The sequence below is a fragment of the Cetorhinus maximus genome, chromosome 13 (assembly GCF_964194155.1).
Source record: "Cetorhinus maximus chromosome 13, sCetMax3.hap1.1, whole genome shotgun sequence".
Taxonomy (NCBI): domain Eukaryota; kingdom Metazoa; phylum Chordata; class Chondrichthyes; order Lamniformes; family Cetorhinidae; genus Cetorhinus; species Cetorhinus maximus.
The window spans coordinates 7892686-7920340 of NC_135891.1; the positions used below are offsets into that span (position 1 = coordinate 7892686).

The window sequence follows — 27655 nt, forward strand, 5'->3', positions numbered from 1 at the left end:
TCCCCATGCAACTGCTCTACTTGGAACTTGGTCACAGCAGGAGATTCCCAGGAGGAAGCGGAAATGCCTTAGGATATCCTCAACGCACCCCTGAAGTGGTCAAACATACCTGTCGACTCATGGGAGACCCTGGCTTGGGGCCAGCCAGAATGGTGAAAACTCACTGGGGAAGGCACCAAACGCATTAAGAGACTTTGTCAGGAACACGCAGGAATGAAGTCGAGGCATCAGAGGGAGTGCACAAGCCTCAAAACAACACAGCTACCCAATCCTTCAAGCACCACCTGCCCCGCATGTAGCAGAGTCCGCAGATCGTGCATTGGATTCATCAGCCATCTCAGAACCCATCAAACCAGGGTGGAAGCAAGTCACCCTCAATCCCGAGGAACTGCATAAGAAGACTATCCTGGAATCACTTAAGGAGCAATGATATACTGTATTGAGAGGAACCGTGTTCTCTCTGAATGGATGAGATTAAATGGGCTAAGTGTTTTCCACATTCATTTCTTTCACATGGTTTTAAGAAGTTGGGAAAAAGATTGCTTTTAAAGTAATGGCCTTATCTGTTGATGTAAATTATATAATTCACATCAAGCTTGAAAGAATCCTTGGCATCAATCAATTATAGAAAGACATGCATATATCAAAGGATCATTTCAGAGAAATTAAAATTCCATAATTGGAAAGATCTTTTCCTCTTTCTATGTTATTGTTGCCCAGATAGCTCCACGTACTGAGAAATTGAAAGAGATTATATATGGATGCTAACAATGAACTATTAATATTAAAATAGATCAATTGAAACTGAGAAATAATAGAATCATTTGTGTGCCATTGATCCATAATCAAAGGAAATTGAAATCAAATGATCCATTATGGTGAATCTATCTCCCATCAGTTCGCAATATATTTTGGTCCAACTAACTCCAGATAAATGCATGTAACCCATAAAGGCAGAATCCCAATAAAGCAAACCCTATCCCATTCATTCCCATGTTGCATAGACTTCTAATGTAGAAAATGACTTCCCAACCACTTTGATTGCACAGAATCCCAATGCACCAGGCTTATTTCCATTTATTCCCACGCGCAAGTCACTTTTCCACTCAATCCAATTGTAGAGTACTGCAATGCACCAAGCCCTTTCATATCCATTCCCACTGTACATAATTACAAAGTACCCAGCCCTTATACATTTAAGTCTATTACACATTCCATTGGGCCGAGCCCTTCCACTAAAATTTTGTGTCGAATTACAATGGTGCATTCTCATACACATAAACTAAATTAAAACTTTAGTGCTGTGTCAAGGGAGTGCTGCATTGTTGAAGATGTTAATTTTAAGAAGTGAATGTAAACCAAGGCTTTACGTACCTGTTCACATGGACAGAAAAGAGCCTGCACCCTATCTAATATTCACTAAACCCTGAATACCAAAACCAATGAGCTGTCATTCATTCGTTTAATGTTTGTGCGACCTCGCTGTGTACAAATGAGTTGCTGTGTTTACCTACATAATGAGAATGGCTAAAATTCAAAAGCAAACCATTGGTGGTGAAGCTTTTTGCTACATCTTGAAGGTGTGATAAGGTGCTATGTAAATGCAACTACTTTCTTTTCTCCTTTTTATACAGAAGTTGAATAAACCAAGACATTCCCCATTCAGCCATAGCTCAGTTGGTAACACTCTTGCCTATAAGTCAGAAGACTGTGGGTTCAAGGCACACTCCAGGACTTAAGCAGAATAATCAAGACTTGCAGTACTGAGGGAGTGCTGCACTGCAGGAGGTAATGCCTTTCAGATGATACATTAAACCAGGTTTCTGTCTGCTTTCACAGGTAGATGTATAAGATTCCATGGCACTATTTCAAAGTAATAGCAGGGGAGTTATCCCCTCAACATTTAACCCTCAATCAACATCACAAAAACAGATCATCTGTCTTTATCACATTGCTGTTTGTGGGAACTTGCTGCGCACAAATTGGCTGCTGCATTTCTGATGTTACAACAGTGACTACACTTCAAAGGTATTTCATTGGCTGTAAAGTGTCCCAAGACATCCGATGGTGTGGAAAAGTGCTATATAAATGCGAGTCTTTCTTTCATTCCCACTATAAAGCCAATGAAGGATGGACAATTGGATATGAACTCCAGTAATGTGTTGTGTTTTCCCTCTACTAGGTATTATGTTATTTCTTGTATATGAGGCACTGCATCTCTGGGAGGATACATTGACCATGGAGTCCATGCTACACAGATGCACCAGAATTACACCAGAGTATAAGAGGTCAGGCTGCATAAGTCTGGCTTATTTTTTCTTGAGTTTAGAAGGTTGAGGTAATCTAATTGAGGTGTTTAAAAGTATATATGGATTCAATAAGGGAGGTACAGATAAGTTATTTCCTCCTAATAAAGGTAGCACAATCTTAAAATAGTTTTGTCTTTCAGGAATGAAATTAGGAAATAGTTTTTCATGCAAAGGTTAGTTAAATCAGGAATTAGCTCCCCCCAAATTTTCAAGACTGGGGTTAACACGTGTTTATTAAGGAAGTGGGTCAAACCGCACAGATCAAAATCGAATAAATGGAGTTGAGGTGCAGATCAGTTCTCTGTGCTGTAACCTATCAGTCTATATATAGCATGGTGCATTGGAAGCATATAGGCTCTGACACCCTATTCTATCCAAAAGAAACTTGCATAATTATGCGACCTCACTTTTCACAACCTCAGGATGTCCCAGGCTGTGAAGTACAATATTGTTACAGGGCAATCGTTTACTGTTATAATGTAGCAAACGCAGCATCTAATTTGCACACAGCAAGCTCCCACAAACATCAATGGGAACAGCTCTGTCTAATGATCTCTCTACCAATTTGAAACTGCTGCAATTTCCACTGGAGCTCTGATACTGAGTCCTATAGTCAGAATAAAGTTCACTTCCATTTTTATTCCCAGGCTTTCGGAGCCTTTATTGCTGTTCCGTCCAATTATCCCACCATGAACATAGAAAAACTTGCTCGTGAGGAACAGGGTAAGTTAAATCGACACATTTGGATATTTCTGCAGACATTTTGATAAACGCTTCAGTCACAATGAACGTGCTTTACAGTTTATTAAGGTGTCACTGGTACTGAATGGAAAACCTGTACAAGGATAAAGAATAGGGGCTAGCTCCTTGCAATCAGAACACACCATGTGTGAAAGTCACATTAAGGAATTGTTGCATGGCAGAAATCTCTCTGTATCTCCAATTCATTTGTGGAATTTAATAAGTGAGAGGAAAAGGAAGAACTTGTATTTATATAACATCTTTCTTGATTTCAGGATGTCCCCCAAGTGCTTTACAGCCAATGAAATGCTTCTAGGGTCACCGTTGTAGTGTATGAAATGGGCAGTGTGTTAATCTGATGTGTAATATACCTTTAAGAAGAATGTTATAATAGAATGATCTTAGTATCCAATAGCAGAGCAGCGCAGGCTGCCTCAGTAGTCAGTAGGCTACAGTTGGAGGCTGTAAAGTAGAGACAGGGTTTGAGTTGAGAGCACACAAGTGTAGCTGCTGAAACAAAAACAGAAAATGCTGGAAAATTCAGCAGGTCTAACAGCACCTGTGGAGAGAAAAACAGAGTTAACGTTTCAAGTCCATATGACTCTCCTTCAGAGCTAAGAGAAGTAAAAATGTGATGAAATTGATACTGTTTAAGGGGGGGTGGAGCAGGTGAAGCTGGATAGAAGGCCAGTGATAGGTGGGGGCAAAGGAGAGATTGACAAAGATGTCATGAACAAAAGGACAAAGGGGGTGTTAATAGTAATGGTACTGGCTAAAGGAGGTGCTGATAGTGACATTAAGGTCAGAAAGCAGAATGTGATAATAGCAGGACAAGGGTAAGCACTCTGGAAAGAACAACATGAATAAGTGACAGATGGCCCTTGTAGGGGTGGGGTGGGGGGAGGGGTGGTGGTGAGGAAAAAAGATTGAAAATGGGATATAAGTTGAGGATAAAACAATGAATAAATGAACAAAAGTGAAAATAAGTAATAAAAATAAGTGGATAAAAATAAAAAATAAAAATGAATATTGAAAAAAGGGGTGAGGATAGAGGAGAGAGATCATGGTCTGAAGCTGTTGAACTCCATGTTAAGTCTGGAAGGCTGTAAAGTGCCTAATCAAAAGATGAGGTGTTATTCCTCCAGTTTGCGTTGAGCTTCACTGGAGCTTTGCAACTGGTCAAGGACGGACATGTGGGCATGAGAGCAGGGTGGAGTGTTGAAATGGCAAGTGACAGGGAGGTCTGGGTTATGCTTGTGGACTGAGTGAAGGTGTTCTGCAAAGCGGTCACCCAGTCTGCGTTTGGTCTCTCCAATGTAGAGGAGACCGCATTGGGAGCAGTGAATGCAGCAGGGTGGAATGCATGTAGCTGCTGAGTTCCTTTGTAGATAAATAGAATGTGCTCTCCCAAAGAGCTGTCTGCTGATCTGCTCTGCCTGTGGTACCAACTCGGCCATCCCTAAGCAAGCGTGCAACCTGGGACCGTAAATCCAACCAAACTAGCGACTAGGATCCAACAGGCAGCCAATCTGCCAAGTGCAAAGTCCTGCAAACAGCAAAGCAATAAATAACTGGTTAACCTGTTTTGGATGTAATTTTGAGAAGTGAATATTGGACAAGACACGGGGGATAGCTCCTCTCTCTGCCCTTTAAATACTGCATCCATCCGAGAGGCGGATAGAGCCTGAGTTCTCCTCCGAAAAGTAGCACATTCGACATTGCAGCACCCCCTTAAGTACTGCAGTAAGATGTCCGGTGCTGGAAATGTAAAATAAAGCCAGGAAACGTTGGCAATACTCAGCAAGCCGGGCAACATCCGTGGAGAGGGAAAAGCGGAGCAAAGTTCGAAGACCTAATCCATTTGAACCGTGGCTGAAAGATTCAACGAGCTGAAACCTTAACTCGGCCCCTCTCTCCCCAGATGCTGCCTGACCTGCCGAGTCTCTCTGGCATTTTCCGATTTGATTTCAGCACTCCCTCCGTACTGGAGTATATCAAACTGGATTATGTGCTCAAGTCTCTGTTAGTGAGGGCATGGGTACCACCAGGCTGTGACTCAGATGCCCGCTGAGCTACGGGGGGTGACTGTGTGGGCACAATTAAACGTTTTAAAAATGAATGAGAAATCGTGACCCATTTGTGAGCCTTTCCACTGCACGTATCCGCCCCGTCCACACACACAAATAGCTTGCATGTCAGTGTGAGCGTGTGCACCGCACCCTTCACCATCATTATTTCCTGCCATACTCTCATCGAACTGCATTTCATTTTAGAAATTTGCATGGGATTTGCATACTCTCATTGGATCGCGCCCAGCAACTTGGGGGACGGATGGTGATCAATCCGCTCTTGCACAGGTGAGGTTTGCATATGTTTAGACGGAGGTAGAGAGAGAATTGGAGGAATGACTGGCTGCAGCTGTAGAGAGACTGAGAGGGGGAATTCCCTGCCGGGGGATTCCCCCCCCCTCCCCCCGCGCGACGTGACCCGCGCAACATTCCATGTGACGTCAGGAGAGACTCCTCAGGCCCCAAAGAACAGAACAAAAAGAGAAAGAGAGCAAGATAAAGAGAATAGGGGCAAGGAGAGGAGGAAAACGCCGTCACCTTCTCACAGCTTCAGAGGAGGGCAAATACAGGGTGATGGATGATAAATATCTTATTCTATTCCTTTTTTTTAAGTAAAAATAATTTTGTTGCTTATGCCTTTAAGTGGATATTGCAGCTCATTCCTGCAGTAAATGCATGGCCTGTCCCTGTGTCTTTGTGTGTGTGTGTGTGAATCTCTCTCTCTCTCTCTCTGCCTATGTGTGTGTCTCTCTCTTTCTGTGTCTCTATATGTCTCTCCGTTCCCCTGGCTGCTTCTCTCTCTGTGTCTCTATTCTCTGTGTGTCTCTATCTGTCTCTCTGCCTCTATTTGTCTCTGTGTCTCTCTATTGTCTGTGACTCTCCCTGTGTCTCTTTATCTGTCTCTCTGCCCCTATTTGTCTCTGTGTCTCTCTATCTATCTCTCTGTCTCTATTTGTCTCTGTGTCTCTTTATCTGTCTCTATGCCTCTATTTGTCTCTGTGTCTCTTTATCTGTCTCTATGCCTCTATTTGTCTCTGTGTCTCTTTATCTGTCTCTATGCCTCTATTTGTCTCTGTGTCTCTTTATCTGTCTCTATGCCTCTATTTGTCTCTGTGTCTCTTTATCTGTCTCTATGCCTCTATTTGTCTCTGTGTCTCTTTATCTGTCTCTATGCCTCTATTTGTCTCTGTGTCTCTTTATCTGTCTCTATGCCTCTATTTGTCTCTGTGTCTCTTTATCTGTCTCTATGCCTCTATTTGTCTCTGTGTCTCTTTATCTGTCTCTATGCCTCTATTTGTCTCTGTGTCTCTTTATCTGTCTCTATGCCTCTATTTGTCTCTGTGTCTCTTTATCTGTCTCTATGCCTCTATTTGTCTCTGTGTCTCTTTATCTGTCTCTATGCCTCTATTTGTCTCTGTGTCTCTTTATCTGTCTCTATGCCTCTATTTGTCTCTGTGTCTCTCTATCTGTCTCTCTGCCCCTATTTGCCTCTGTTTCTCTCTATCTATCTCTCTGCCCCTATTTGTCTCTGTGTCTCTCTATTGTCTGTGACTCTCCCTGTGTCTCTCTATCTGTCTCTCTGCCCCTATTTGCCTCTGTGTCTCTCTATTGTCTGTGACTCTATTTGTCTGTGTCTCAATTTTGCTGGGTCTCCTTATTTGCCCCTGTGCCTTTCTATTTGTCTCTTCTATTTTTCTTTCTGTCTCTATTTTTCTCTCTGTGTTAAATGGCTGATGCATAAAAACACTATCAAAAATAAATATAAGCGCCAGCAATATGAATCGAGTCAGAATGAGCGTGACTTCCTTTTTCACTATCATTGAACTAATGATGATTAGATAGAAACTGATGCAGGTTTCTATCGCACACTCGGCTACACCCAAATACTCGGAATACAAATGATGCCTGGGAACCCAGCCTGATTTCAGGGAGAGCTCTTTACTTTGTTGGAGAGTGAGATTGTTGGTTTGTGCTGTGCATTGAAGCCGGTATTTCCAGCCTCAAATCCCTGTCCCCCATCAATGTCCTGAGTCAGGAGCTGAGAGAACTGAGAGATTTCGCTGGGCTGATGATTCATTTCGCGGGGTATGGTCTTAATCCCTCAATCACCATTCCTCAGGGTCTGAATGTACTGACTCTATCTATCTCCAGGGATATTTAAGAAGCTGAACGTCACGTTCTTAGATTCCCACCTCACCTTCGACCAGGTTCTCATTCATTCCCGGTCCGCTTCCTCCTGTCTCACACCCTGATCCCGTCCACCGTCCGCTGCTGATTCCTACCTCCCCTCCCTCCCCGGGGATCCAAACCCCCCCCCACCCCTGAGCTGTTCCTTACTCATCCCGGAGTCCCCCCGCATTGCTCACACTGGAGCTCCCTGGCGAACCGGGTGCCCAAGTTTCCCCACATGCGGTTTTACGGAACAGCCACAATTGAAAAGACTCTGGCCGTTCCCTTTCCTGATGAAATGTCGAGAGGCAGACCCGGATCCATCCATATCCCCAGTTTATTCCTGACCTTTTCCCCCTTTTGGGATTAGCTGGGAATTTCCATCTCTCTCCCTCTCTCTGTTATTCCCTCTCTGTCACCCTCTAACCCAAACTGTCTCCCTCATAGGAAATTTTACGCTGATTGATTTCACTGAAATTGACCATAAACCGCGTGCAATCTGTGCAAGTTCCTGGGCTCCCACTAAGCGACAGGGTTCGTTTCATCGAACCCACAATGAACTGCGGGTCACAGCGACTCTCTTAAGTTGCTCCCAAGGACGATGCGTCGCCAACAGCTCCAGAGACCCCGCGCCGATTCCGATCTTCCCCAGAACCAGTCCAAAAGGAACCCGCTCGCTTTTTTTTCCCCGCTCAAAGGACCAGTCTGCTATTCCTGTTCTACCGGCTGCTGTCTCTGCACCTCTACCTGTGCGGTGGATAAAAGGTTCATTGTCACGGGAAGGGGTTTCCTGGATTTAAGATTGTTGGACTCGGGGCTGCATCAAAACCTATTGGATTCTTAATCACTCAAATGGCTCGTTTCAATCCAAATTTGTTTAATCCATTCCACATGGATTTACTCCAGATATTATAGATTTATTAAATACAGAAATAATATGTAACAGATATTTATTATAGCATATATATACACCCATATATATGCATTTAAATATATATGAATGCAATATATATGGATCTGAATATATATGGCTACATTATATCTATGGATTTAAATATATATGGATACATTACATATGAATTTGAATATATATAGATTTATTTTATATCTATATTTGGATTTGAATATATATAGATTCATTATGCATATATGAATTTGAATTTATATAGAATCATTATACATACATAGATTCATTATATATATGGATTTTTATATATATAAATATATTATAAATATGGATTTAAATATATATGGATACATTATATATCGATTTGAATATATATAGATTTATTATGTATGGATTTGAATATATATAGATTTATTATGTATGGATTTGAATATATATAGATTAATTATATATGTGGATTTTTATATATATGTGCGTTATGTATATGCATTTAAATATCTATGGATACATTATATATGGATTTGAATATATAGATTCATTATATATATGAATTTGAATATCTATAGATTCATTGTATATAAATGAATTAGAATGTATATAGATTAATTATATATAAGGATTTTAATATACATAAATACATTATAAATATGGATTTAAATATATATAGATACATTATATATGGATTTGAATGTATATAGATTCATTATTTATACAGTATGGATTTGAATATATATGGATTCACTTTATGTTTATTTTGGACAAAAATCTAGAAACAGATTATAATTTACGGATTATATATGCTATTTAAAGTGTAATCCATAAATTGTTGTATGTTCATCTGCGGGCGAACAGTCAAGATTAAAGCTGAATCTCAGATTTACATATTTTGATCCGGATTTTTTTTTAGATGTCAGTTGTTGCCTGGTCCCCCTTGACGCGATGACTTGTGGGAAATTCCCAGATGTCCAACTCCTGGGAGTGAAGATTCCCAGTGACTCATCCACTCGTGTGATCCCAAATTCAGCATCAGCGGCTCCCAGATCAGAAGGCAAGAGGAGCATTGAACTGGACTATTAGCAGAGGAGGCTGGCGAGCTGGAGACTCTCAGTGAGCAAGAGGCTGGAAACTAAGTCTGGGAACAGTCGAATCCCATCTAAAGGAAATCCTGAAACCAGGACTAAACACTACTGAGATCCCTACCAATACTTATTAAAAACAAAAACCTCAAACTACTGAGGGAAGAAACAGGCTGAGATTCCCAGGATGATCTGAGGGAGCGAAGAATCATTTCGTTACCTGCTGCTTCATTCAACTGTTTTGATAAAGAAACTTGCTCGAATTGAAATTGTTAGGATGCAGCCAGGAGCGTATGGGACGGGAATAGGATAAAAGCCCTGGATTAAACATTCCAGAGGGGAGCTGGGAGGATTGAACCGGAGCAGAAAGTCAAAAGCAAGAAAGGAGCGCTGTCACTCATCGCAAATATTGTTGGGAGGAAATTGAACTAATTTATAAAAATCCAACAGAGAGAGAGACTGAAATTCAAGCCTCTTTTAAGGTAAGGATTCCTACTCTTCTCCGGCGTGTTTCATCTCTTTGATAAAACGTAATCTGACATATTTTACTTTATTTAATTCGAATTTTTTTTTATATACAGTTAGATTCATCTTATCATCGTTTTATCATCGTGTTTTATCAACGCTATTTGTCTTTTGATGTCAAAGTCAGTCACGCGATTACTCTGACATTCCTTTATCTATTTATTTTTTAAACTTTATCTTCTTGGGAGCAGTTTAATCTTAACTTTGATCCCGCTGTCCCTTCCTTGTCCCGCCTTTCGCTTCTAGGACTGGAAACACATTTTAACTGTTGTAGCAGTGAGGCAGAATTCATCCTGACTTACGGTCAGCCTTCTGAGCCATTTTCTTATATATATTTTTTTTTAAAAAAGGAAATGGAATCAGAGGGTGGATGGGGATGTCGATAAGGTGACAGAATAAGAGGGATGAAGATGTAAGACAAAGAAAATGTAAGTCAATGGTGTGCAGTTGGCAGAAAGTGGTACTAACTGTGACACAGGCATGACACGAAAGTGCCTCACTCAAACTGGGGTCAGGAGACAATCAGTAGATTTCCATCCCCATTGAGAGTGAAATTGAGCCTTTCCCTAGACCGTGGCCCGGGGGGTGGGTGGGAGTGGAATGAGGTGGGAGGGTGGGGTCTGTGCCCTGTGCTGACTAAGGCGCATCTGGGGGTGAATGATCCAAATATTCCACCCTTCCCCATTTTTCCCGATGCACAATAAATAGCCTTTGCAAAATTAAATATTTCGGTCGATTTTATTTGGAAAGACGATGATGGTTGGGGGTGGGGGTGGGGGGGGGGGGGAGGGTACGGGGTGGGTCTAGGGGAGCATTATTGCAAAGAAATGGTATGGTTTGAAGTTTCGGCGGTGAGTAACAGAACAGTGCAGCACTCCCCTCATAGCGGCTTTACACCGCGGTTAGAGGTTTAAGGTTGTGAAATGAAGAGTTTGCAGTGAGGTGAATGAATGCAGGGGGTTCAGTCCCTGCCTCTGTGGGATCTCATCTGGGTGAGGGGCCGCTTTAATTCTGCAAGGGTTTGATCTCTGCATTTCAGCATTGTTTTCCCCTACACACACATTCTGTCTGTCCGAATAATCCGAGGGGGGTCGGACAAAATTGGGATTCTGCTCCTTCTCCCTCCGCTCTCTTTCTCCCTCCATCCTTCTCTCTTTCCCCCTTTCCCTCTTCCGCTTCTTTCCCTTTGCATCTCTCTTTCTTCCTCTGTCATTCCTCCTTCTCTCCCTCCCTTCTCCTTCTCCCATCCTTCTCTCCCATCCCCTCCTTTTCCCCTTAACCTCCTTCTCATCCCTTCCTTCCCCTCTCTTCCCCATCCTTCTCCCCCTCCAGTCCTTCTCCCCTGTCCTCCCCTTCCTTCTCCTCCTCCCTCTCTCCTTTCCTTCACCTAGCCTCGTTTTCTCCCCCTCCCCTCCATCTCTCCCCGTCCTCTCATCCGTCCCCCCTTCTCTCCTCCCCCCTTCTTTCTCTCTCTCTCTCTCCCCTCCTCTCTCCTGTTCCCCCCTCTCTCTCACTCCCTCCTCTCCCTCAATCCAGTTCAGACACTCAGCCATTCAAATCGGGTGTGAAAAATGAAACTGAATTGAGAGAGGCTGGGGGTGGGGCAAGAGGTGTTCGGGGTGGGATAAGGGGTGTTGGGGTGGGGTAGGGATTGGGAGAGGGGTGTTTGGGGGTGGGGTGTGTTGGGGGTGGGATGAGGGGTGTTAGGGTGGGCAAGGGGTGTTTGGGTGGGCGAGGGTGTTGGGGTTGGGTGAGGGGTGTTTGGGTGGGTGAGGGGTATTGGGGGTAGGATGAAGGATGTTGGGATGGGTGAGGGGTGTTGGGGTTGGGCGAGGGGTGTTGGGGGTGGGATGAGGGGTGGTGGGGTGGGTGAGGGGTGTTTGGGGGTGGGGTGAGGGGTGTTTGGGGGTGGGGTGAGGGGTGTAGGGGTTGGGCGAGGGGTGTTTGGGTGGGCGAGGGGTGTTTGGGTGGGCGAGGGGTGTTGGGGTTGGGCGAGGGGTGTAGGGGTGGGTGAAGGGTGTTAGGGTTGGGTGAGGGGTGTTGGGGTGGGCAAAGTGTGTTTGGGTGGGCGAGGGGTGTTGGGGTTGGGTGATGGGTGTTGGAGGTGGGATGAAGGGTGTTGTGGTGGGTGAGGGGTGTTTGGGGGTGGGGTGAGGGGTGTAGGGTTGGGTGAGGCGTGTTTGGGGTGACTGTTGGTTAGAGGAAATCAGTGAATGGAAGACAGCAGCTTAAAAAATGACAACAGATTGAAGTTCCTTGTTTTCCTGAATATTCCTGTTAGAATGTTGAGAACATCTTTAAGTATTTATTCTGACAAAAATAGTGCACCAAAAAGATGAGTTAACATTTACAAGGCTGAAATGAGCAAATCATCCAATCAACTGATCATATCAGCACTGGTGCTAAATCAGTTCAATTACACTGTTGACCCAGCAGCTTCACCCAGTCAATCCCCTAAACAATATCATTAGCTACCACTAATTAACAGTAATAATTCTATGGATGGGATTAATCCAAACAGCCATTACTTGTTTAAGCTTTAAAAGTGATATATAGATAATGACTCATTCCCTCCAATGGTTGTGAATAAAGAGTGGGCCACAGCGATTCTCTATGCTTCAGAATATATGTAAATCAAGACTCATTACAGCCTCTGTGTCTTGGGTAAAGAACCAGCCAGAAATAACAATTCTGATCAACCCTTGCTGCAATTATGTCTGGGCATTGGGTGAGAATAGAACAGACTCGAATGATGTCTCCACCCATAGTCTAGCCATTAGCTGATACTTTTCATTTATTTAACTCCACATTCTCAAAACTGAGGAATTAATTTTCTGCAATGACCTCCTTTCCTTTGAGATGTAAATGTTTTCGTTAACTGAGCCACCAGCGATGACCCATAGTGCAAGGCATTATCAAGCTTGAAGAGGCATGTGAAAGATTGTACAGCACAGAAGCAGGCCATTTTGGCCTATTGTTCCTGTGCTGGATGTATGAAAGAGCTACCAATTAATCGCACAAACTTTAGTCTTCTTCAAGTATTTATCCAATTCCCTTTTGAAAGTTACTATTGAATCTGCTTCCAACCTGCTTTCAGACAGTGCATTCCACATCACAGCTGTGTTGAAAACTTTTCACCTCTCCCCTGGGTCATTTGCCGATTACCTTAAAATGACATCCTTTGGATACTGACCGTCCCTGCCATTGGAAACAGTTTCTTCCTTTATTGTCCATCAAAATCGATTAGATCAATTAGGTGGCATCAACGCCAATGTCTGTGTTTTATTTAATTGTAACTTCCAACATTGTGAGTGGTTAGAACATTGTGCATTAGTGAGGATATATGTAGCACGGCTGGGAATCGGATGATTGTTCATAGAATTATACAGAACAGAAGGAGGCCATTCAACTCATCATGCCTGTGCCACCACTTTGAAAGGGCTATCTGACTGGCCCCACACCCCTGCTCTGCAAACTTTGTCCCTTCATGCACTTATCTGATTCATTTTGAATGTTAATGTTGAAACTGCTGCCTCCACCCTTTCAAACGGTATGTTCCAGATCATGACAATTCACTGTGTGTAAAAAAAACATTGTTTCCTCATGTCACCTCTGCTTCTTTCACCATCATCTTAAATCTGTGTGCTCTGGTTACTGGCCATTGTGCCAGCGAAAACAGTTTCTCCATTTGACTCTTCCAAAACCCTTTATGATTTTGAACACCTCAGTCTTCTTAACCTATGGCTCTTAACCTTCCTGCTCTAAGGATTTCTTGACAGCAATAAGAGCAGAGGGGCTAAGAGGAACAAAATATCTTTTAACCTGCAGCAAGGCAAAAATATTCAAGAGGGGAGTAATTTCAGAGCAATTCCAGCTGCTCCACTAAAATGGATTAAATGGCCTTCATCGTCTGTAATTATCGGCTGATCTTGTGCACAGCTTAACAAGGATGATACCAGAATTTTCAGAGGAAAGCATAGGAAAGATTTAACAGGCTGGAGCTCTTTTCTCTGGAAGAGAGAAGGCTGAGTGGTGGCCTGAACATTAAAGTTACGAAAGGGTTTGATGGAGTAGATGTGGAGAAGCTGTTTCCACTTTTGGGAACAAAAGCTCAAGGCCATAAATATAAGATAGTTACGAATAAACCCAGTCAGGAATTCAGGAGAAACTTCTTTACCCATAGAGTGGTGAGAACATGGAACTTACTATCACGGGGAATAATATAGACGCAGTTTTAAAATTTGTTCATGGGATGTGGGCGTTGCTGGCAAGGCCAGCATTTATTGCCCATCCCTAATTGCCCTTGTTCAGGGAGCATTTAAGAGTCAACCACATTGCTGTGGGTCTGAAGTCACATATAGGCCACTAAGGACAGCACATTTCCTTCCCTAAAGGATATTAGTCAGCAATGGTTTCATGGTCAGCATTAGACTTTTAACTCCAGATTTTTGTTTGATTCAAATTGCACCATCTGCTGTGGGATTCAAACGCAGGCCCCCAGGGAATTACCCTGGGTCTCTGGAATACTAGTCCAGTAACAATACCACTGCACCATCACCACCCGCATTTAAGATGAAGCTAGGTACGCACTCGAGGGAGTTAGGAAAAAAAGGCTAGGCTGATATGAGAGGGGTGGGAGGAGGCTCGTTTGGAGCGTAAGCACTGGCATGGAGCAGCTGGGCTGAATGGCCTGTTACTGTTCTGTAAATTTGATGTATTTCAATGGGGGACATACTGTTCTCTTGCTCACTTACCCTCTGAACCCTATTGGTATTTCAGCATTACCTGCTTACCTTGGTATTACAACTTTAACACTGACCTAAACCTCTCTGATGGCCAGAACACCTTCAGGTCTGCATGATTATTGACATATATTCTAATTGAAGTGGATTCCTGGATCTGTCATTTTGTATTTCCCAAACAAGTGACCAGAAACATGAAGTGACAATCACTCTTGTTGACTGTCCATTCATGCTTACTCCAAAGATGCTATTCTGCCTTTAATAAGAAAGATTTGTATTTATAATATATATAATAAGAAAAATTGTCTTTATATGCAAATGGAATGTTCTCCTTAGACCAGAGAAGGATAAGAGGAGATTTGATAGAGGTGTTCAAAATCCTGAATGGTTTTGATAACAAGCAAATAAAGAGAAACTGGTCCCAGTGACAGAAGGGTCAGTAACCAGAGGACACAGATTTAAGGTGATTGGCAAAAGAACCAGAGGCGACATGTGGAAACATATTTTTACACAGTGAGTTGTTGTGATCTAGCATGCACTGCCTGAAAGTGTAGTAGAAGTAGATTCAATAGTAACTTTCTACTCAACTGGGTATTGGATAAATACTTGAAGTGGTAACTTTTCATGCTATAGAGAAAAAGTGGGGGCTAATTTAGATTTTTCTTTTAAAGAGCCGGTGTAGGTACAATCAGCTGAATGATTTTTTTATTCATTCATGGGATGTGGGCATCATTGACTAGTCCAGCATTTATTGCCCATCCTTAATTGCCCTTGAGAAAGTGGTGGTGAGCTGCCTTCTTGAACTGCTGCAGTCCATGTGATGTAGGTACACCCACAGTGCTGTTAGGGAGGGAGTTCTAGGATTTTGACCCAGCGACAATGAGGGAACGGCGATATAGTTCCAAGTGAGGATGGTGTATGGCTTGGAGGGGAACTTGCAAATGGTGGTGTTCCCATATATCTGCTGCCCTTGTCCTTCTGGATGGTAGTGGTTGTGGGTTTGGAAGGTGCTGTCTAAGGAGACTTGGTGAGTTCCTGCTGTGCATCTTGTTAGATGGTACACACTGCTGCCACTGTGCGTCGGTGGTGGAGGGGGTGAATGTTTGTGGACGGGGTGCCAATCAAGTGAGCTGTTTTGTCCTTGATGGTGTCAAGCTTTCTGAGTGTTGTTGGAGCTGCACTCATCCAGGAAAGGGGAGAGTATTCCATCTCTCTCCTGACTTGTGTCTCATCAATGGTGGACAGGCTTTGGGGAGTTAGGAGGTGAACTACTCGCTACAGAATACCCAGCCTCTGACCTGCTCTTGTAGCCACAGTATTTATATGGCTAGTCCAGTTCAGTTTCTGATCAATGTTAACCCCCAGGGTGTTGATAGTGAATGTCTTCCTTCTACGCTGGTTCACTCTATGCTATAGTACTTTCCACAGAGGACATTGCAAAGTACTTTACAGCCAATGAAATATATTAGAAGTGTAATCAGCCTTGTAATATAGGAAATGCAGCAGCCAATCAGCACAAAAAGCAGTTAGGTAATGACCAGATAATCTGTTATTTGGGAACATTGACAGAGGGGTAAATATTGGCCAGGGCACCAGGGAGAACATCCCTGCTCTTCTTCAAAGCAGTGGGATCTTTTGTGTCCATCTGAGATACAGATTGGCCTCAGTTTTACATCTCATCCAAAAGGTGATAGCTCTATCAGTGCAGTGCTCTGATGGTACTTATACTGGGAGCATCAGCCTAGATCTCAGGCTCAAGTCTCTAGGTGGGATTTGCATCAAGCGGTGCATAGACCCTCAGTACGCAAACACCAAGTGTCACTATGTGCTGAGGTTCTACCTGTCCCCGGTGTCGCGAAGGATGGGTCTGGCCACGCTGCCGCGGAACGCTCCAAGTAGTTGAACCGTGCCGTACCACCTGTCCCTCGTGGAAAAATTTATGCAGAAAAACACCTTTGACCACAAGTCCATCAGGCAGTGGTCAGCACGTAACGTCTTAGAGGCCCTGAGGGAAAAGGAGAGGGTGGATCCTGTGGGATGGTTCCCCGAGCAGACTGTCAAAGTCATTTGGCAGAATGCCTCATCGCCAGAACTTTCCAACAAGCACCAAGACGTGGCTTGGCTGGTGGTGAGAAAGGCCCTCCCCGTCAGATCCTTCCTACACGTCAGGAGACTCAACCCCTCTGCACATTGCCCTCGAGGTGGCTGTGGTGGGGAAGAGACCGTTGTTCACCTCCTTGTGGATTGTGCCTTTGCAAAGAAGGTCTGGAGAGAGATGCAGTGGTTGCTGTCGAGGTTCATCCCGAGCAGTTCTGTGACACAGGACTCTGTGCTCTACGGGCTGTTCCCAGGGACACACACCGAGACAAACATCAACTGCAGCTGGAGGATTATCAACTCGGTGAAAGACGCGCTTTGGTCTGCCCAAAACTTGTTGGTCTTCCAGCGCAAAGAGTTGTCCCCGACCGAGTGTTGCGGACTGGCACAATCCAAAGTCCAGGACTACATGCTGAGGGACGCACTAAAGCTTGGGGCAGCTGCCGCAAAGGCGCAATGGGGAAGGGTCGCTGTCTAAGACCTTTCTGCCACAGCGCACCAAGGGGCTGGGAACTGTTTAAACCTCCTCGGGCTGTACAGCTCAAAATGAAAGGCTGTAAATGATTGTAATATTGTTTGTACTGATGCACCTGGTGATACATTTTGTAAAAGTTGAACCAGATTATACCCTTGTAATGGTGTTTTTGAAATGGTTTGGAATGTGGTTGAAGATATTTTATGAATAAAGTATATTTTTGCAAAAAAAAAAGAGATTTGAATCCACAACCATCTCATACAGAAGCAAGAGGGTTTACAACTGAGCCAGAAGCAACAGTTCATCTGATTGATGTATTAAGGCTGGACTTTATTTTCTGTGTGTTCTCTCACATTGGTTCCAACACACTGTGCTTTGTGACATGATTTTGGTGATTTATACCCTCAAAATACAGTCTGGATCCTAATTTTCTCCCCTGGGCCAGTTTCCCAGAACTGGTGACAGCAACCCATAAGCATTTAAAAAGATACCAACACCCAAATTTTGGGGTTTAAACGGATGGAGTAAAGTGATTGCTCAACAAATTTAGTCTCCAATTGTCACTCAGTGTTGCATAGGGCCAGCAGGAGACCCTCTAAAATTTAAATCCCCCTTCGCCAAGAATGCAATCAACCAGAGGGTAATATTTTATTTTTAAAATGGCCTTTCAGGCTCCTATAGTATCTATTTGACCCTTTCTTCCAAATTGAGCTCTCCTGTGTAGGTGGGAATCTGCGGGGAAATCTGCCTTAAATGTGCTAAGAGGCTGACCCGAGGAAATGTGCCTACAAAAGCAGGTCAGAGGCTGGGAATTCTGCAGAGATTGACTCACCTACAGATTCCCCAAAGTCTGTCCACCATCTACAAGGCACACACCAGGAGTGTAATGGAATACTCCCCACTTGCCCAGATGAGCATTGTTGGAGCTGCTGTGTTTGAAATCCTACTAAAGCTGAGCAGGATTTCAAACCAGTCAGGAAAGATGAAGACTCGTAAGAGGGAGAGTTGGCACTGACAGACACCCAAAAAGACAGATAGATTACTCCTCCAGCTATTCTCCAGTGACTGTTGCAATAAATAATCCTGTTGTCAAACCAGTGATTGGACAGACAATTAGAGATTGCAATCCCACTTTTCTGTTGTGTGTGCCTCTGTCTGATGTTACATTGAGACAGTGGCCCTTTAATAAACTGTATATGTTTCAGATCCTACTTCCCTTGTCCTTATTTTAAGGATCAGACAGAATTGTGCACTGTCCTGGCCTCCATAACAAAACTGGAAGATTATACCTCTCAGAAAAGATTGGGGCTCTTTTCTCTAGAAAAGACAAGGCTGAGGGATGATCTAATGTAAGTCTGTGTTATGAACGGGTTTGACAGGGTAGACACAAAATAAGTATTTCCACTTGTAGGGAGACCAAAACCAGGGACCATTAATAAAAGAGAGTCACCAACAAATCCAATAAGGAATTCCGGGGAACTTTTTTTTTACCCAGAAAGTGGTGAGAATGCGCTATCACAGGAAGTGGTTGAAGTGAATAGCTTTTTAAAAATTATTTTATGGGATGTGGGCATTGCTGGCAAGGCCAACATTTGTTGCCCATCCACTAACTGCCCTTGAACCAAGTGGCCATTTCAGAGGGCAGGTAAAAGTCAACCACATTGTGTGCATCTGGAGTCACATGTAGGACAAACCAGGTAAGGATGGTAGATTTCCTTTCCTAAAGGACTGTAGTGAACCAGATGGGTTTTACAACAATTGACAATGGTTTTATGAGGCTGAGGCAAGCTTCATAATTCCAGATTTATAAATTAAATTCAGATTTCACCAGCTCCTACAGTAGGATTTGAACCTATGCCCCCAGAACATTGGCCTGGGCCTCTGGATTACTAGCCCAGTGACATTATCACGATGCCACCATGGATACATTTAAGCGGATGTTAGATAAGATCATGAGGAGGAAAAGAAGAGGGCATGCTGATAGAATAGGATAAAGTAGGGTGAAAGGAGACTCAAGTGGATCATAAACACCAGCATGGAACAGTTGGGCTGAATGGCCTGTTTCTGTGCTGTAAATTCTTTGCCAAAAAGAAGACCTTATAAAAGAATGGAAGAGAGACGGTGCAATATTCATCAATAACAAAAATCATAGCAGGTCCCTGAACCAAGGTAGAGACCAACTTCTTTGAAGAAAAATACAAAAAAGGCTTCTGAATATTTTTGTACATTTTGCTATGGTAAAAAAAAGGTGATTGTTGAATTTGTAAACTACAAACAACTTCAAAGGACTGTCCTCTACTGCAAAAACAACAGCTTCCATTTACGTGGCATCATCAATGTAGAAAAAACATCCAGAGAAGCTTAATCCGTAGTAAATGAACAGCAAGCCATAGAAGAAACTAGCAAGAAGGGAATCCAAGAGTCAATGAGTTGACCCTTAAAGGAGAAGAGGGAGGGAGAGAGGTGGAAGAGCTTAAGCAGGTAATTGCAGAGTATTGGATTATAGACAGCTGAAGCACAACTGTCAATGATGGGGATAAAGGGAGGAAGCTCACACAAAAGGAACAGATAGAGGAATGGAGGAGTCTGCAAATGATGTGAGGTGTTAGAGGTGGAAATAACATGGTTCAGCATGAGCCAATGGCTGGCAATGGAAGTGGTAGCAAAGATACAGAGTTCTGAAGCAGCAGCTGACGATGATGGCTTTGGTCTTCCCAATGTTTAACTGACGGAAACTGTGACACACAAAAGACTCAATGTTGGACAAGCAACACACAGGCGATGTAAGAGGTAGAGAGAGTGTGTGGAGAGGTAGATCAGGGGGCAGTCACTATAGAATGGACGCCAAAGGTAGAGATGAAGGAATGGTGAGTGGGTTGATAACTGAAGATGAACTGTGGTGAATGGAGTACCAAAGGCTAAGCATCAGGGAGTTTGGAAGAGCAGCTGTAAGTGACTTAAGGGAAAGTTCTTTTTTCAGGTCATTTGCTTCCAGATGTTGGAAGGGGGTAAAATGATGTGAGCTGCAAGGAAGTTGTTAGAGCTGGCAGGGACAGTGATCAAGGCCATGGTGCAGAGGATCTATAGGACATGGTAAGTTCAAGTGAGCGGCCTGATTTATGGAGGGAGAGGTTGACAGTTCACACCAGTTTGACATAGTCCTTTTGGCCCCTCATAATATGAGACTGCCAAATTCAAAGCAAACAACGGTGAATTGGGGGACTCATACGAAGTAGTGTAGTGATTTTAATTTAAGCACAATTTGTCATCTATTATCTCATTAATCAGGATTGACTTCAACCAATATGGTGGGTATGTTGAGTTTCACCAGAGTTTAAGATGGGATATAACACATTAGTTATACAGCGAAAATATACGACCATGACAAATAGCAAGCATCAGTCCAGGCTGGGCAGGATGACTGCTGCATGCGTCAGCAGCTCTTCTTTCCTTCTTTATCTTTTTTTTGGTGCCGTGTGTCTTCACAACTTTTCAAACTACCCAGGGCTGTTAGCAGTATTAGTATTTCCCTTAGGAACTTCTCTCCACTACATACTGTAATGGTTCCCTTCAAAGACTTACCCTTTATACCCTTTTTCTGGGGTGGACCTGGGTGTTATATCGACAGAACTTAATTGTCCTGTAAAAGTTCTTCTTCATGGTGCTTCAGCTTCTTTGTTTAAACCATGAAGTATAAGCCCATCCTTAAGTTACCTTCCACCTTCCATATCCTTTGCACATGCAGGATACTCAAGTCTGTTTTCCTTATCTCTTTCTGTTTCCCTTGGCTAGTTCCATAACTTCCTCAAAACACCCCATCACTGGCTGTGTCAGTTAGTTATGCTCAAAGCTGTTAAAGTAAGGCCTGTTAATGAGCTGCTCATGATGGCTATTCAGTCCAACAGCTCTTGTTTCTTATCAGAACATTGAGCCATAATGATTCACTAAAGTAATTCCTATTCTACTCCTACATAATTAACTTTTATATTCCAGCAACGTTCTTAATGATCAACCTAACACGGCTTTGTAGTATGCTCATCTATTTATGCATGTACCCAGCTATGGTCCCTACCAGACTAACCACCATTATCTAAGGGTAATCATTCCACTAGCTTTTGCTGCCAGCAAAACAAAATTCTAAGTAGGTTCCAGTAAAACCAAACTTACACTACTAACCTATTCCAGGCTGACTATTAAATATATGTTTATTCTATGCATACTTCTAATATCTAACGGTAGGAACTGGACAAAGTCAGTACAAAGTCTTTTCAGAGAGCCGCAGGTAGAGAAAACTTTAGAAGACTTCCACCATGTCAGGCTGAATTGGATTTGAAGTCAGGTTGGCTGGTGAAGGAGCAGGATACACTCCAAAGCACCTCCCCCCATCCCTCCGCGTGCCCACCCCCACCCCCACCCCCACCCTGCCTTCCCTACAATTCGTAACGGCCTGTGATTCTCGTGTGGAAGTCTCTCCCTACAATTCTACACCTAGGACTCCTTCATACAATACAAGAGCAGCACAACATTGCCTTGGGATGTTCGCATATTTAATTTGCATCTTGTTTTGTTTGCCATTAAAGTGTGTTTAAAATAAAGAGCAGATGGTATATAATTCAATAGAAGGGCAAGGCTGTTTTGAATCACATAAACATGTTGCAATTTGTTTTTGTCCAGATTGTCCAGGGACAGCTGGATTAAGATAGCACATCGGTGCTCTGTTCAAACTTATCGCATGCCATGTGCACCCAGGTAATACGTATTCTACCTCCCCTAAGGCCTGGCAGTGATTATGATGACCTGGTTTGGCTCACTGGATAGCACTTTGAGTCATGAACCTTGTGGTATCATAGTTCCACTCCAGAGACTTGGGCATAAAACTGAGGCTGGCACTTCCAGTGTAGTGCTAAGGGAGGGCTACACTGTCAGAGATGCCGTCTTTTAGGTGAGACATTAACCTGAGCCCGTCCTCTCAGGTGCCCGTAAAAGATCCCATGGCACTATTTGAAAAAGAGAAAGGGAGTTATCCCTGGTATCCTAGCCAATGTTTATCCCTCAACCAACAGCACTAAAACGGATTATCTGGTCTTTATAACATTGCTGTTTTTGGGATCTTGCTGTGCACAAATTGGCTGCCATCTTTCCTGCCGTCCAACAGGGACTACACTTAATTTTTACTTTTATTGGCTGTAAAGTATTTTGCAATGTCCTGAGGTTGTGAACGGTGATATATAAACGCAAGTCAAGAAGTGTGCAGAGGTATATATCCAGAGTGTGAAGACATCCCTAATTCCTGAAAAATCCACAATCTTGCTCGCCGGTAAACCAGGAGCTCATTTTTGTTGCTTTATCCCCCCCCTCTCCTTTTAGCTTTCTCCTCTCCTGTGTCCTATCCCGTATATCTCCTCTGTTTGTCTTTATTAAGTCATCACATTAGGAAAAGCTGGTTCGAATGGGTCTCCCAATTGTTTCCTTCAAGTACCAAAGGAACTGTTTCTATCCTTTGCCTCTGCCCAAGCACAGGTCAAGAATTCATCAGACGAATTTAAGGAAACGCGAAGTTGAACGGGTCATTCAGCTTCTCAAGCCCATTCTTCCCGCACAACACCATTAGTGGGCTGGAATTTGCCATTTTCAGAGGTGGCGGAGGGTGAGGGAGGCAGGACGGAAAGCGAGTGATCCAATTAGCGGCGGCCCAGCAGGAAGACAGCCAATTAGCAGGGTGAAGGGGTCTCCGCACTCGATCGGGAACCTAGGCTGGGATGTCATGTTGGAGAGAGGTGAAGTCGGATTGCCACAAACTTAAAGGTCCCCAGCCCTCTCAGCTTCCCTTCATTTTAAAAAAAATTAATAAATGAAGCCAAAAAAACACAGATGCTGCCACCTTCACCAGCAGGATCTGCTGCCACATGCAGCCGTGGTCCCAGTGGCATGTCTTTTCTCCCCCCTACCTTGTGCCATCACCTCATACCTGCCATAAAGCACAATAAGTGGAGCGGGAAATGAAAAATTGCAAACAATTGACTCTTTAAGAAGGCGGAGGTAGGTAGATTCTTGTTAGGCAAGGGAGTCAAAGGTTATCGAGGGTCGATGGGGATGTGGAATTTGAAACACAAGCAGATCAGGCATGATCTCATTGAATGGCGGAGCTGGCTCGATGGTCCTAATGACCGATTTCAGCTCCTATTTCGTACGTTCAATGGCTTCTTAATTGGTCATTTCAAAATGGTGGGCGATCTTCTGGTTTCTGTGCCCAGTCGCCATCTGTAAATTTCTGACACTGGCATGATGATGTCATATTGCCAACCCAACGTCATCACGTGGTAATTTATGTTTGCGTTGGGGGCTGGGGTGGGGAGGGTGCAGAGGGAGGCTCGCCTGACATGCAGCCGCAAAATCCAGCCCAATACATTACGTTGGGCTCCAACCCATCTATTTAGTCTTCTGAGGAAAGATTTTGACCCTGTCCCTCAGAGATAAACCAAATTAAACACCTCTCACACCATACTCTATTCACCCCATTGTTCATCCATTCAGCTGCTGCCTAGGGTTTCAAGTAGCCAGGAGCCATCGAGCATCAAAACGCTGCTAAGTTGCAAAGGGAAAGGCAAACCCATACTGCGCTGTACATTGAAACAATAATGTTTTATAATGCTCAGTGGAAAAGCAGTAACGTGTGAGCATGTTAGCATATGCAATGCCTCTTCACTAAAATCTAAGGTATTGCAACAGCTCTCAAAGGATCGTCCTCTAGGGCACGTGCAGAGAAGATGCATCCACTTGTGTGGGGAGACCAAAACTAGGGGCTAGAAATGTAAAATAGGCACTAATAAATCAAATAGGGAATTCAGGAGAAACTTCTTTACCAGAGAGAGTGGTGAAAACGTGGAACTTGCTACCACGGGGAGCATTGGACTGAGTAGCATCTAAGTATATAAGGGGAAGCAGATAATCACATGACGGAGAATGGAATCGAAAGATATGCTGACAGGGTGAGTTGAAGAGTGGTGGGAGGAGGTTCATGTGGAGCTAAACACTGGCATGGATCAGCAGGGCCGAATGGCCTGTTTCTGTGCTGTAAATTCGATGCCATGCCAAGCTCTTTTCCCATACACGCTATTGTTTGGTATAACTATATCCTTTTGTCCATTCCCAGTTTAATACAGATCCGCTCTGTTGGTTACCATGGTTAATGAGACATTCCGAACCTGGGATCCTAAGTTCGAGGATCAAGCTATTAATGTGAATGTTGGAGGACTGAAGAGAAAGCTGAGCTCCACGACCCTCTCCAGGTTCCCCAATACTAGGCTCGGACAGCTGCTGACATGTGACTCAGAGGAGTCCATTCTCCGAATATGCGATGACTACGACGTGTCCAAGAAAGAGTTCTACTTCGACAGACACCCAGGCCTTTTCCCATATGTGTTAAACTTTTATCAGACCGGCAAACTGCACATGATGGACGAGCTTTGCGTTTTCTCATTTTCGCAGGAGATTGAATACTGGGGCATCAACGAGTTCTTCCTCGATACCTGCTGCAGGTACCGATACCACGAGCGCAAAACCGAGAGCAGGCGCAAAAACTGGGACGATGAGAGCGACGTGAGCAGCATCGACACTTCCCCGGATGAGATCTCCGATTTTAACCGCGACTTGCTGGTATTCCGTGGGATGAGGTATGGGAACTACAGGAAACAGCTCTGGCTGACCTTGGAGAATCCTGGGTATTCCATCCCGAGTAGACTCTTCAGCTTCCTCTCCATCAGTGTGGTGCTGGGATCCATTGCCACCATGTGTATTCACAGCATGCCCGAGTACCAGATCTTGGATGAATACGAGGACGAGATCGATGATCCCAGGTTACAAATCGTGGAGCACTTCTGCATTGCCTGGTTCTCGATGGAGGTCTGCTCACGCCTGCTTCTGAGCCCCAACATTAAGAGGTTTTGTTTCCACCCGCTCAACATGATTGACATCATTTCCGTGTTACCATTTTACTTCACTCTGCTGGTTCACCTGATTTTTGGCCATATAACTGACCTAGAAAACCTGGGGAAGGTGGTGCAAGTCCTGAGGTTGATGAGGATCTTTAGAGTGCTTAAGTTAGCACGTCACTCAACTGGACTTCGATCCTTGGGAGCAACGTTAAAGGTTAGAATGGGACTTTCCAATTGCTTATAGAGTCATTGAGGTCTACAGCACAGAAAAAGGCCCTTCGGCCCATCGAGTCTGCACCAGTCCAACAAGTACCTAACTATTCTAATCCCATTTTCCAGCACTAGACCCATAGCCTTGTATGCCACGGCATCGCAAGTGCACATCCAAATACTTCTTAAATGTTATAAGGTTTTCTGCCTCTATCACCCTTTCAGGCAATGAGTTCCAGATTCCCACCACCCTCTGAGTGAAAAAATTCTTCCTCACATCCCCTCTAAACCTCCTGCCCCTTACCTTAAATCCATGCCCCCTGGTTATTGATCCCTCCACCAAGGGGAAAAGTTCCTTTCTGTTTACCCTATCTATGCCCCTCATAATTTTATACACCTCAATCATGTCCCCCCCTCAATCTCCTCTACTCCAGGGAAAATAACCCCAGTCTATCCAATCTCTCCTCATAACTAAAACTCTCTAGCCCAGGCAACATCCTGGTAAATCTCCTCTGCACTCTCTCTAGTGCAATCATATCCTTCCTATAATGCGGATTCCAGAACTGCACGCAATACTCTAGCGGTGACCTAACCAGCATTTTATACAGTTCCAGCATAACCTGCCTGCTCTTATATTCTATGCCTCAGCTAATAAAGGCAAGTATCCCATATGCCTTCTTAACCACCTTATCTACCTGTCCCACTACCTTAAGGGACCGATGGATATGCACATCAAGGTCCGTCTGATTGTCGGTACTTCCCAGGGTCCTACCATTCATCATGTATTCCTGTGCCTTGTTTGTCCTGCCCAAGTGCATCACCTCACACTTATCCAGATTAAATTCCATTTGCCACTGATCAGCCCATCTGATCAGCCGTCTATATCCTCCTTTAATCTAAGGCTATCCTCCTCATTATTTACCACTCCACCAATTTTCGTGTCATCCACAAACCTACTGATCAACCCTCCTGCATTCAAGTCTAAATTGTTTATATATACCACAAACAGCAAGGGACCCAACACTGATCCCTGGGAACCCCACTGGACACAGGCATCCAGTCACAAAAACACCCCTTGACCATCACCCTCTGCTTCCTGCCACTCAGCCAATTCTGGATCAATTTGCCAAATTGCCTTGGATCCCATGGGCTCTTACCTTCATTGTCAGTCTCCCATGCCATATCAAAAGCCTTGCTGAAGTCCAAGTAGACTACGTCAAATGCATTGCCCTCATCTACACACCTGGTCACCTCTTCAAAAAATTCAATCAAATTGGTCAGCCATGACCTCCCCTTAACAAAACCATGCTGACTGTCCTTGATTAATCGCTGCCTCCCCAAGTGTAGATTAATTCTGTCCCTCAGAATTGCTTCCAATATCCAGAATTCCCCCCCCACTAAGGTTAAACTGACTGACCTGTAGTTCCCTGGTTTATCCCTTCCTCCCTTCTTGAATAATGGTACCACATCGGCTGTCCTCCAGTCCTCTGGCACCTCTCCTGTGGTCAGAGAGGTATTGAAAATTATTGCCAGCGCCCCTGCTATCCCCTCCCTTGCCTCACTCAACAGCCTGGGATACATTTCATCCGGGCCTGGAGATTTACCTATTTTTAAGCCAGCCAGACCAATTAGAACCTCCTCCCTTTCTATGCTAATTTCTTTAATTATTTCACATATTCTGCCTGATTTCCATACCCACATCGTCCCTCTCACTTGTGAACACCTACACAAAGTATTCATTTAGAACCCTACCTACGTCTTCCGGCTCCACACACAAATTACCACGATGGTCCTTAATAGGCCCTACTCTTTCCCTAGTTATCCTCTTACTCTTAATATACTTGTAAAATAACTTTGGATTTTCCGTTATTTTACCTGCCAATGTATTTTCATGCCCCCTTTTTGCTCTCCTAATTTCCTTTTCAAATTCCCCCTGCACATTCTATACTCCTCTAGGGCTTCCACTGTTTAGAGCCCTCGGTATCTGCCATAAGCCTCCCTTTTTCTCTTTATCCAATCCTGTATATCTCTCATTCCCTGGATTTGTTGGTCCCACCCTTTATCTTTACTGGAATATGTTGGCCCTGTACTCTCCCTATTTCCTTCTTGAATGAGTCCCACTGCTCTGATGCAGATTTACCTAAAAGTAGCTGCTCCCAGTCCATTCTGGCCAAATCATATCTGATCTTATTAAAATCCACCTTCCCCCAATTTAGAACTCTGATTTCTGGCTCATCCTTGTCCTTTTCCACATCAACCTTGAATCTAACTGAGTTATGATCACTATCTGCAAAATGCTCCCACACTGATACCTCTATCACTTGCCCGGCTTCATTCCCTAAAATTAAGTCCAGGACCGCCTCCTCTCTTGTAGGACCTTCTACATACTGGCTTAAAAAGC

At 43.8% G+C, this 27655-nt stretch overlaps 1 protein-coding gene across 1 annotated transcript in view; it reads left to right on the forward strand.

The window, feature by feature from the left end:
• Positions 1–5598: 5598 nt before the first annotated feature.
• The window catches only part of LOC144689140 (delayed-rectifier potassium channel regulatory subunit KCNS1-like), a 29027-nt gene continuing 6970 nt past the window's right edge, over positions 5599–27655 (forward strand). The window contains exons 1-3 of the mRNA XM_078556278.1: positions 5599–5689; positions 9103–9753; positions 24264–25258. Of these exons, the coding sequence (XP_078412404.1) occupies positions 24293–25258 (966 nt within the window). The 5' untranslated portion in view covers positions 5599–5689; positions 9103–9753; positions 24264–24292. The remainder of the gene's footprint in view (positions 5690–9102; positions 9754–24263; positions 25259–27655) is intronic.